The sequence below is a fragment of the Actinia tenebrosa genome, unplaced genomic scaffold, assembly GCF_029948245.1.
Source record: "Actinia tenebrosa isolate PJP-AT-01 unplaced genomic scaffold, QUT_ActTen_1.0 PGA_scaffold12__29_contigs__length_12842862, whole genome shotgun sequence".
NCBI lineage: Eukaryota > Metazoa > Cnidaria > Anthozoa > Actiniaria > Actiniidae > Actinia > Actinia tenebrosa.
Window position 1 is genome coordinate 7961474 of NW_028292572.1, and position 11663 is coordinate 7973136.

The window sequence follows — 11663 nt, forward strand, 5'->3', positions numbered from 1 at the left end:
TGCGGTTCACGTGTACAGCGGCAATTCGCATAACACACTATATGTTAAGCACATCATTGACTGGTTGATTCATTTAGAGTCACTGCTTTCGTCAATAGCATACTGGTAAGTACTAAGGATGGCTTTCTTTCATCATTTTTATTCTTTTTGGTTTAGATTCTTTTTAAAGTAAGGTGTCTTTCTCCAGCCTTTCTTATACCCATACGAGACTTTTTTGATAGGCTTTAGTTATTAACATATTGGGAATATAAACCTTCATATCTTAAAGACCCGACATTCAAATGACGAAATATTTTCACAATCAACTATCCACTATGTAAAGAATCAATTCTGAAAGTATTGTGCAAAGGCTTATAAGCACTTTAAACAAAGTTTCTGGAGCTATAGGTTTGATTTGCAATTTACTTTTCATGCGTCGCGCAAAATTTCATCAGTTCAAGATATCGACTTGCCCAAATCCGGCAATGCAATAACAATAGCCCCAGATAATTTTAGATATAGAGGTTATCCGCGCTACAAATTAAAAAAATAATAATAATAAATGAATAAACTTATCACACGCAATACCACTTTATCTCAACTCATTGACGATTATTCTTATATAACGTATATTTTTATAACAGTTCCAACATGATAAGGGAGATAGTTTTACTCGCTGTCTGCGTTCTAGTTTCTACGTCAAATGGTAGGTCCCAAATCTTCTCATATCTTTTTCTTCGTCTTGCGCACTTCTGATACATTTAATGCTGTATTCATGTCATGAGGTGTTTCTATTGCTTGAAAAAAAAATTATGAAGGATGTGAATTGTGTTTCTTCAGCCAAATTTTTCTTGAAAAAATTTCGAGCTCCAGTCGGAATGAAATGCAATTCGCATCTTTATTTTCCAAGCAGTTTAACGAGTATAACCTATAACTACGTAAAATTATACATCACTCGCAATTAGATTTGGGAGCTAGCGATTAAATGTTCATTCATTTTTTACTGTTTTGTAAAAGGCGACGCAAGTGAAGAGAAGCACCTCGTCCGACGTGCCGCCATGAAAGCTCCATGGACCTGGCCTAACGCTATTGTTTACTACAAGTTTAGCCGCAACCTTGGTGAGTTTACAGATTCTTTTCATGTAGTTCTGGAAAGAGAAAATTTCGAATTTTGTCACGTCTGTTGTTTTACCTGCTGTGAAACCTTTGGAACCTTAATGTATCTTATGTATTCACCCTTGATTGGTAGTTGGAACAGAGTACATTGATACACAAGGTCGATCAGGGATCTAGTGCGCACCCTTAAAAAGAACTATAAATTTCTGATTGATACCCTGGAACAGCTTCTGAGCTGATTAAAGTCAGCTAGTGCACGGCTACTCATCACAGATCGTAGCCGGAGAACCCGTTTAAAACCCTCAAGTTAAAGGAGAGACTCAACAAACTCCACTCCATGTGATTCTGATTCCAGAAATCGCACCCGAGACCCCATCGGTCAGAGACAAGTGCTCGACCTTTGAATCTAATTGATTAACAAGTATCGATCTGCTCATTTTTTTAGATAATGATGGCAGAAACCGATTGAACCAGGCTATGGCAAGGATTGAACGAAAGACATGCATTCGATTCAGGAGACGCAGAAATGAACCCAACTACATCTTGATGCAGTACGACTTCAAGAAGGGGTAAAAAAGACTTCAATAGTAGCAGAAGATAAACTAGTAAAATTGTCTGCTCACCAGATTCTTTCCATTGTAGAGGATGCAAAGCAAATGTTGGATTTGTTGGCGGACAACAAAATGTTTACATCGCTAATCCAGAAGTTTTCAGGACAACAGGGTAAACACAAGTCCATGTTGCCTTTTTTCTTTTCTTGATTTTCTCGAGAGGGATCGAAGACATTATCTATTTTTTTACTCAGTTTTAAAGTAAGCTAAAATAGATATAAACACGTAACTTGCTAAATCTTCCTGTTTCTGCAACGGTCTTAATGAGATCAACAGACGTCTTTTTAATCCCTTTTCCCCCTCTTTCGTGCATGCAAACATACCTTCATTCTTTCCTTCATTCATTCCTTCTCCTTTCTTCCCTTCTTCCCTTCTTTTCTTCGTATTTTGTTGTTGTTGTCGTTCTTTCCAATGAACATGCATAAGCAAGGCTAGAAAATGATCACTTCTTATTTTGATTGTTTTTAAGCTACTGCGGTGTTCCGTCAATCGTCCATGAACTCGGACACGCCCTCGGATTTTTCCATGAACAATCCCGCCCTGATCGGGACAACTATGTCCGTATACACTTAAAGAACCTCGCACCCCAATACAAATGTAAGTACCAACAAATTATAAAACGTATATTTTTTCGTGCGTTCTGATTGGCTATTTGAAAGGGCGAAAGGGCAGTATTAGATTATATCAAAGAATGACACATGGTCTGAGTGGAACAAGATTTAAACCCAAATTAGACTGAAGTCACTAGAGTGACCACAGTAAATCCGTGAAACTTTAGTAATTAATAGCACAATTTAATGCAAATTCCATTGTTTTCTATTGTTTAACTAGCACTATTTTGTACTATTTAGTAATTTGTGTTTCACGGATTTACTGTGGTCACTCTAAACCTTACATACACATACATACATAAACTTTATTTAACCTCGAATTTCAGAGTAGCTTACAAAGCTAATATCTTCGAGAAAAAAAAAAGAAAAAAAAAGAAAAAAAAGAAAAGGGCTATTGAATAATGATTGTAAAACTATTATATAATGGTAATTAATATTTACATATGTACACTATATACACTATTTTGCAGAATCAGTTCAATTTCAATGTTGATGAGTAGTTACTCGAAAGAGTCATACTTTAGTATATTACGACGGAAGTCCAAAAAGTTTGAGGTTCTAAAAGTATCCGGCAGTGCATTCCATAAAGTAGCAGCTAAATAAGAAAAAGAGTGAAGGCCATATGTAGTTGTTTTAGGTTTAGGGAGAGACAGAATGTAGTTACCGCGTAAATTATAGGAAGTAGACCGGAAAGTAAACATACTGTTTAGATATCCTGGGTAGTGAGAAAAAAATAGACTTTTGTACAATATGATTAAGAAATTCTGAAGGCGTCTAACTTGTAGAGATTTTAGGTTGACCTTCTCAAGTAATAAATCATATGAAGAATCATAATCTTGTAAAAGGAACCTTAATATTCGCTTGTTTAAAGCTTCCATTTTGCTGGCATTGCGCGCACCGCAAAAATGCCACACCGACGAGCAGTAATGAAAATGCGGCAAAATGAAAGCCTTATACAGCTTTATTAGAGTGTCCCTTGAGATAAGTTTTCTAAATCTTAACATAACATTAAACTGATTGTTGATCTTTTTACCTTTGAAATAGATATTAGCCCAATACACATTAGTAGACCCTAATTCAAATGGTTTTGTGTTTTTCTATTTGACTATTTCACGTTGACTAGAATTTTTTATTTCACTGGTTAAATGCCTTCCCTCTAAGGAGTATAAATTCAATATTTTTCTAGGGGCAGCTGGTAACTTCGATAAAACAGACAGGAGGTGGGTAGATGACCGCGGAATCGGGTACGACTATGGTTCCTTGATGCATTATGGCAAATACGCCTTTGCTAGCCGTGGGAAAGTCGTTGTCGAGCCCCTGGATCCTAAAGCACACATTGGACAGCGAAAGGGACTCAGCAGGAAAGATATCAATCAACTGAAAGTCATGTACAACTGCCGTTGAAATGAACTATAATCAGTAAAAATAAAATAAAATAAAATAGAAATATGAGCTTGGTTTAGTTTCAAAAGACCTTTATTTCTTCACTCACCCCCCCCCCCCCCCCTTCTCCCCCCCCCCCCCCCCCCCCCCAAATAAGAAAACATTTATAACCACACCTTAACTGCCTCCTAATTTTCCCTAATTTCCCTGGCAAAAACCAGACACTGCTTATGATAGGCCCACGTAATGATTAGACGTCATATATCCTTGCTACCTTTCAACCAATCAAACTCGTCTGGGAATCGCACCCAGTCCTCTTGACTTACGTCAAGCGTGCTCTACTTACATCAAACGAGAGGCAGTCCAAAATATATCAGAAGTAAGGAATAAAAAATAAAAACAAACACAAAAGCAATTTTTCCACACAAATTTTATTAGATGAAAAAATTAAACTTTTTCGACTTAGATAAAATATGTACAGGATGTGTTGTGCAGTTTTTTGGAAAAAGAGTTCAATTCAACCGGCAAAGAACCTCCTCAACTGGGCTGCTTTAGCCAGCTGGGACTAAACGAATCAATCCAAGACATCTGGAAACCTTTGTATGAGCTGCCGAGCATTAGGTGTAGAGTAAAGCCAAGACACTGTGGTTCTATGTTTGGTGATGAATATAAGTATCACGAAGCACTGGGATTATGTGTCAGGACACTGATTGAAAACGGCAATAATAAAGCAAGTGTGTATATATAACTTTTTTTTTTTTTTTCTCCTACTAGATTTTCCTTTTTCTTCTTCTCTGTCTCTCTCTCCTGTCCTTGTCCTTGTCCCCGTCCTTATCCCCGTCCTCGTCCCCGTCCCCGTCCCCGTCCTTGTCCCTGTCCTGGTCCTTGACCTTTGGTTCAGTCGTCATCGTCCTAGTCTTCAGCCTCATCTTCCTCCTTGTTCTTATCCTCATCTTTTCCTCCTGCTCCTATATTTTCTCGCATAGTTCAGACGTTTAGTAACGAAATGAATCATTTGCGTCATTTGCTCAACAGATCCAAGTTGTATCTCTGGAATAAAACCTGATGACAATAGCCCTCCAGTATGTTGTCACGACGGGAACATCTACTTTTGTCAAAAACTCATGCTTAAAGGAGAACACTACTAAAAATATGAAACTTAATCGAAATAAACCGGTAGATTAAACGTTAGTACATGTAGTCGTGATATTTCAACTTCTTTTTAGTTTGTACACTCAGAACACTCAGCATCATTAAGGCATGGCTCTCAGATAAAAAACTGTTTGGCTATATCATAGCCAGTTTTCTACGAATCTTCCCCAAACTTGGTAAGTTAATGTCTTTTGTGAAAAGAAGGAACCTTAGAGCCTTGGTTACCATGGAAACTAAGTCACGTGACCACAAGGCCGCCATCTTGGATTTTTAAACAAATCGTTTGTAGTCGTATTGAAACTACTTCAAAAGTCCTGAAAATCCATATTCCTTTTTATATTTGCAATACCTATATGGATCTAATTGAATATCTTGGAATTTATATTAAGTTTAATTTTTAGGATATTTTTAATTTTTTGGAAAATACAGAAAATCTAAAAATTAAACTTAATATAATTTCCAAGATATTCAATTAGATCCATATAGGTATTGCAAATATAAAAAGGAATATGGATTTTCAGGACTTTTGAAGTAGTTTCAATACGACTACAAACGATTTGTTTAAAAAATCCAAGATGGCGGCCTTGTGGTCACGTGACCTGGTTTCCATGGTAACACATATGCGGTAATTGCTTGCCTTGAAGAATTACTACTACGAGCAAAATTTGGGAAAGATTCATAGTAAACTGTCAAAGATATGAATAAATAACTGATTTTCCATCACTTCCTCAAAAGAGCCATGCCTTAATGGTGCTGAGCAGAACAGTCATAATTGCATTTGAAAGTCCATACGACGCCTCAGTTTCTGAGTAGGTCTCGGAGGTGTGGCACAGTACAAATCTAGTTCAAATTGGTAATTAATGTCCAGAGGAAAACGTTTCCCTTTCGATGCATTTGCCAGTCGCCATCAGAAAGGTGTAGCGAAACCCCCAACCCCCCTCCCCCCCGGATGAAGACGGGTTTGAACTCCTAATATATATATCGCGCGAATCACAATTATGTGACCACTTTTATAAACCATGAAATTATGAATTAAAAAATTAAAAAACTTTTACGCAACAGAAGATATCCAGCAATAGACCAGTTTCGAATTCCAAATTACCGCTGTGTTCCTTGATTATAGACTCATTTGCACAGGGTTAGCCTCGCATCAGTGTTTAAATATTCACAAATACCAACGGTAAAGTAAAGAATGCACGACTTCAACAATACAAACACTTTGAAACTCGACGGACCCTGACTGGAACACGTGAATATTCTACACAAAGTCGAGGCTAACCCTGTGCAAATGAGTCTGTAATCAAGAAACACAGCGGTAATTTGGAATTCGGAAAGGGTCTATTGTTGCATTTTGGTCAGTTTCTATACATTTCATTTTATTGACCCAAATGCCTCGACTTGCAACAATTGCTCGAAGGCAATAGAGTGTGACTATAATATCTGCTGTTCCTTTGGATCCATCAACATAATCTCGTTGTGATCACATTGAAAGGTAAAACACTACTCACAAACTGCAACCTTTTAATCTTAGTTTATTGATAAAAAATGATTTAGATGGACTTCCTTAACTACAAGACAAACTGCATAACTTCAGTCAGTCTTGATTCTTGCCATCCACAGATGTTATCACATGCAGTTGAGCCCCCAGTCGTTAAAAGAAGATGGATTATCGCTTAAGCCAAATAAAACCTTATTAAGAGTCACAAGAAAAAACATTCTTCACCAGCAAGGCACAGATTTTGTGTAATATTTTGGAGGCTGGCAAGCGTACAATTTGTTCCAATAAAAACAGAGTGGAGGCTTTTTAGTGCCATTCGAAAAGCCAGGAATAGGACCTGTTGAAAAATAAATAAAAGCGAATTGATTTTGAACTTAAAAAATTTATATCAACAACTTGAATCACGTGATAATTTCCCACCAAGGAGCGTAATAGTAGAGAGTTTTAGATTGACTTTTTTTTTCTCCCCGCAAACGGCAAACGTGACCACGTGTTCAAAGTTTTCCTGTATTTTACTTTACTATTTACAAACCTTCTCACCAAGCGCAAATATTCTTTTGTTTTTGTACTACTTGGACGTTTTTGCGATTCTTTTTCAGTCATTTAAAAGAATTTTTTACTGGTCAACTGACGTTTCACGTTTGCCGTGAACGTAAATCTAAAACTCTCTAGTAAGTTGTCCGTGTTCACTCGTTAAAATACCATGTTATGTAGTCATTTGCTTGTCAAAGAAGTCCAAAGTCTAAAGGTTGAAAGTGGTCTGAAGGGGTTGACTTACGCCAGTTCCAAAGCCTGATCTGGGTGTAAAGATAGTCGCGTAGCAACGAACACCCCCGAGCGCCCTTAAGTTGATGGCATTTAATTTATTTGATTAAAACTGATGCTTTTGATTACCTGGTGCAAGATATTTGATACATAGCTTCAAGCCACTGTGGTAATAAAATCCAGTACCATACACCGAAATGCAGGATTTCATGACTTTCTTGCAGCAGAGGCCGTGTGGAGAACCGTCAAAGTCCCATAGATTGTTGGGCAGATCAAATTTGCCAACCCTGCTGAAGCACCCCACCTTGTGCTCCTTGTAGTGGTATTTTTTGCCGATCTTACCACACAAGTAGTTGAAGTAATTTGGTTTGAGGTAAGCTATGAGAAGAATAAGGACACAAAGCGAAAACGTTGGTACACAAACATGCTTTGAATCGCAGTGCGATATCAGGATTTTTTGTATACACTTATTTCAATAAAGTTAGTCGCCTGAAAAGCTACAAAGGTAAGACCAACAAGGATTATGGGTAGTTACATTTTACATGTTTCAACCGCTTTAATAACTGTTGATGGATTTTAGATCTTTTACCAGTTACAGTCTCACCTCTCCTGAGCATCCTCAAGCTGCAAATTGTATCAAAAGCTTTACTTGTTTGATATTAAAAGTTTCCCATGATCCTCAGTGATCTCAGCTTTCTAGGTTTTTTGGTGACTAACTTTATTGAAATACGTGTATGTTAACTTACGTTAAGCGTATATCCCAGCAGTGCCCTGCAGTGAGCATATATTAACAGACTAAACAACCTTAATTAACTCAATGCTCAACAAAATTTGCTTGGGACAATTTGAGGATTTACTGGCTAAAGTCACTGCAAAACTAAATCACGGGGACTGATATACCTTAGAAAGAAAAATAAGGAAATAGTGTTGTCAGATAATTTTGAGCCTGTGTGCAATCAGCCCCAGAGAGAGGGGGTACTCCTATATGTAGGAGGGCGGATATGCTCGTCGGAAACTTTTGAAAGTGACCTCAAAAAAGTGCCCTATTTTGAACCTATTCCGGATATGTACCCTAATGAGGTACCAAATCGCGGATCTAAAACCCTAAGTGTGCGACGACTATCTGCTCTTTTCAAATCATAGCCCTCCCTCTCCCCCCCTCCCCCCTTCCGGCTTTGGCTACAAATAGTTGATCTCATCTTCTTGTATAAAGTAGGTTCAAAAGACAGGAGTACTTACGAGCACACTTCTTGGAGCAGGAAGCAGAACATTTGCTTTGCTTTTTCGTTTCAAACAACTTGAATTTACGAATAGAGCCGAAGTTTATGTACTTCGTGTTCTTCTTTTTAACCCAGCCAATCCAACAGTAGCATCGAATGCGGATAGCTCTCTTGTCCTCGCCTTCATCACTCGATTGTTCGGTGTTCTTAGAAACAAATGTGGATGTCATACAAGAATAACAGGAGGGAAAGAATACGAAAAGGAAATTAAAAAAAGGACAGAATCAGAAGGAAAATGTCGGACAATGAAAGTGATACATCCATACATATATAACATCCATCTGCATAAACTTACACTACGGGATTTTACGAATTTATCACTTACAGTGCTGGATCGTTTTCCATGTAATCTTCATTCTCCAGCGAGGTTGTATGAACAACGTTGAAGATGAAAAATAAAATGACGAAAATCACCAAAACGGGATTGGATTTGAAGAACATCTGTGGAAAATATGTGCAGAAACTATTATAGTTTAAAATTGTCAAAAAATGAAATCTGTAATTGAAAGAGGAGTTGAACCTTGGTCAACGAGATCAGTGTAGTCTTATTCTTCGTCTTCTTTCTTCTGGTAGCTAAGAGGTGCTTGAAACACTAGTACTTTGAACATCTCGCTCCCTTTTTATACCTTCCAAGTAAAAACAGTCCATTTTTAGAACAGAACTATCTACGTCATCTTGAAATATCCGCGCCATATATTGCTCCATTATCTATTTCAAGCGTACAACTTATTGTTGTGGATAATATTTAGTATATTGTAAATTTTAACCATTAGAGATATTTGACCGTGTTTTCATAATTAGACAAGGATCGTGTGATTGAGGTTTAACGTTAAATCAGAATCACGGTACGTTTTCGCTGCATCGGCGCTAGCTATCGACGCAAATGGAAAGATTACTCAGTCAAGCAAGGCAGAAGCTCTTCTAAGTTTCTTTTTAGCGTTCCACGACAAATTAATAAAGAATTATGATAATATTGATCCAAAGATAGAGCTACCCATTGCAAAGATTAAAATCAATAATACAAACATGCAGCGGAACAAATTAGACTTGAAATTGTGGTCAAAGACAAAACTTGTTTAAAATGAGCTTTTTTTGCGGACATCAATCAAATTTTGACGTCTCCTATATTTTTTGTCCGCCTAAGCTTTTGACGCACTTTTTTGATCTGCAAAAAATTGATCTCGCTTTACTTTGCAAATCAGTAGAGTGTGATTAAGAACATCGAACGCAAAACTGATTATGTGCCAATTAACTAGTATTGAGTAATTGAATTAGTAATAAATGGTAAGGAGTGAGCTCAAATGAAACCATTTAGCTATATTAAACTCTTTAACTGTAAGTCGAAAGTAAACAAAAATAATAAAAAACTGTAAGCCGAAAATAACATCGAGTTATAGCTATAAACCAGATGATGTAACGAATCATTAGATATTGGTCCTTAGTGTTTAATTATAGTTAATGAAATTATGTATCGTAACTTAATTTATTTTAGCTGTCTATCATTCACAATAAAGTTATGGTAACCCGAAGGACTTGTCATTGTGTTTTGCCCCAAGCCGAAATTACTCACTAGTCATCCATTAGATATTGGTGAGTATGCTCTACTTGCATATGATCACTATGGATACACAGTTTTATCGAGAGGTACCGTAAGTTATATATATATAGTATATGGCGTTATGTATATATTTTGGCATCAATGTAAAACTAATGTTTTCACTGATTAATCGAGATCGCCTATAAATTCTTTATCATTATATAGCAACTACGTGAAACTTTAAGTGTAGTGCATGATTTGTTTGAAACACTCTGATCCATCCTTTCTTCCTCCTAATCTATAGCTAAGCATGGTGCTCGTGTTGATCAGTGCATTGCCATGCACCACTGCCTTTATTTCGTTAATGACTTGACATGATACTGAGCACTACTGATGCACTTATTTTTCCTTATTTACTTTACGGCTCGTTTGCTCCAAGAGTCTTATATTGGGTACGAATATTTAAAGACTATATACGGAAATGTTCGCAATGCTTTAATTTTTCTAAAATTGTATTAAAATATTATTTTCCCCCATTTTTTCCTCCTCCTCCTCCTCCTCCTCCTTTTCTTCTTCTTGATCGATATACAGGATCGTAGGGAGGGAAGGCAAGTAGGTAGGAAGCAGCACTAGTGCGGGTTGATACAAATCAACGTGTTGAAAATTACGTACCCCCGAATCTCAGATGACCCGGACACTCTCCAAAAAAGAAAACAGTTATTGAAGAGAAAGTGTTTTTAGTTGCGTCAATCAAGGGTAGCTAGCGTGGAATAGATCTTTGAGCAACTTAAAATAGATCAAGTTCAATTGATGAATTGTAGAATAGAGGAAAGCAAAACGGGGTGCAGCAGAGGAGGGGAGTGTAGAGCAGAGGAAAGTAGGGCATAGAAGAGCGCAGCAGAGGAGAGGAGATTAGGATATAGTTGTAATCGTTGATAATATTATAATATTTGTCGTTACAGTTTACCGAAGAGAATTTATGTCTAAAAAAGGCTCGCTTAAAAAAAGGACCAAATGACGATAGCATGAGATAAAAATAGAATAAAAAAACATTAAAAATTTCCCAATATAGTAATCATTGTATTTCTTAGTTTATTTTTAAATTTGACAGGAGTGGAAAACGAAAATAGTAAAACAAATTTAAAATAACTTATGCTTAAATATCATTAATGGTCACAAAGACCAAACTTCTATCAATCGTTTCTTCTTAATACTGGGGCAACTTTTTGCTTCTCAGGGAATTGTAAATTAAACCGCCCTTTGGCAAACGTTGCACGTTTTGGAGATTGGGCTCCCTGTGCCCTTTTTATGCTTGTTGACATTCGAAGGATTCGAAGTATTTCGTTCGATTTCATATTTTTTTAAAATACTCAATTTAGCTGTTAAAATGAGTAATAGTTCTTTTATTTTCCTTTTAACATCTAGTTTTTTGTTATTTTGTTGAGTTTGGAAGCGAATTCTGTGATGAATTAATTGTCTGAACTTCAATTACGAAAGACGACTTGGACTTCGATGGAGTCAACTGAGTCAAGTATAGAATATAATTGGAAGAAGATCTTTTTGTAAACGCTTTCTCTGCTTTCAATTTAAAAGGCGGGCTGTGTATTTTATTCCAGGAATCATTCGACCTACGAGCTCAAAGCTGAATTTACAAGATAATCGGCCGTTTATGATACAATCGGGACGAAACGATCAACAAAAATTTCTACGATCTACATCTACATTGATTAT

General features: G+C 36.8%; 1 protein-coding gene and 1 long non-coding RNA gene across 2 annotated transcripts; one reads left to right on the forward strand and one right to left on the reverse strand.

Annotated features, from left to right (window-relative positions):
* The first annotated feature begins 53 nt into the window (after positions 1–53).
* LOC148912188 (nematocyst expressed protein 6-like) lies at positions 54–3764 on the forward strand. The gene is made up of 7 exons (XM_089028578.1): positions 54–105; positions 624–685; positions 997–1098; positions 1541–1664; positions 1738–1818; positions 2176–2303; positions 3504–3764. Exons 2-7 carry the CDS (start codon positions 631–633, stop codon positions 3719–3721), a joined length of 708 nt encoding a protein of 235 aa, XP_088884704.1. The 5' UTR covers positions 54–105; positions 624–630; the 3' UTR covers positions 3722–3764.
* A 2682-nt stretch (positions 3765–6446) lies between these two features.
* LOC148912189 (uncharacterized) lies at positions 6447–8974 on the reverse strand. The gene is made up of 5 exons (XR_016119377.1): positions 8916–8974; positions 8721–8836; positions 8355–8541; positions 7245–7493; positions 6447–6687 (listed from the first exon to the last, which is right to left on the reverse strand). It is a non-coding gene; the product is annotated as an uncharacterized LOC148912189 (long non-coding RNA).
* Positions 8975–11663: the final 2689 nt, after the last annotated feature.

What these genes read in the sequence shown, in the direction of transcription:
- LOC148912188 (XM_089028578.1), top strand. Translation starts at nt 631, where the DNA reads ATGATAAGGGAGATAGTTTTACTCGCTGTCTGCGTTCTAGTTTCTACG. An exon ending in CAAGTTTAGCCGCAACCTTG is followed by an intron (nt 1,099 to 1,540) that starts GTGAGTTTACAG and finishes TCATTTTTTTAG; the next exon opens with ATAATGATGGCAGAAACCGA. An exon ending in CAGTACGACTTCAAGAAGGG is followed by an intron (nt 1,665 to 1,737) that starts GTAAAAAAGACT and finishes TTTCCATTGTAG; the next exon opens with AGGATGCAAAGCAAATGTTG.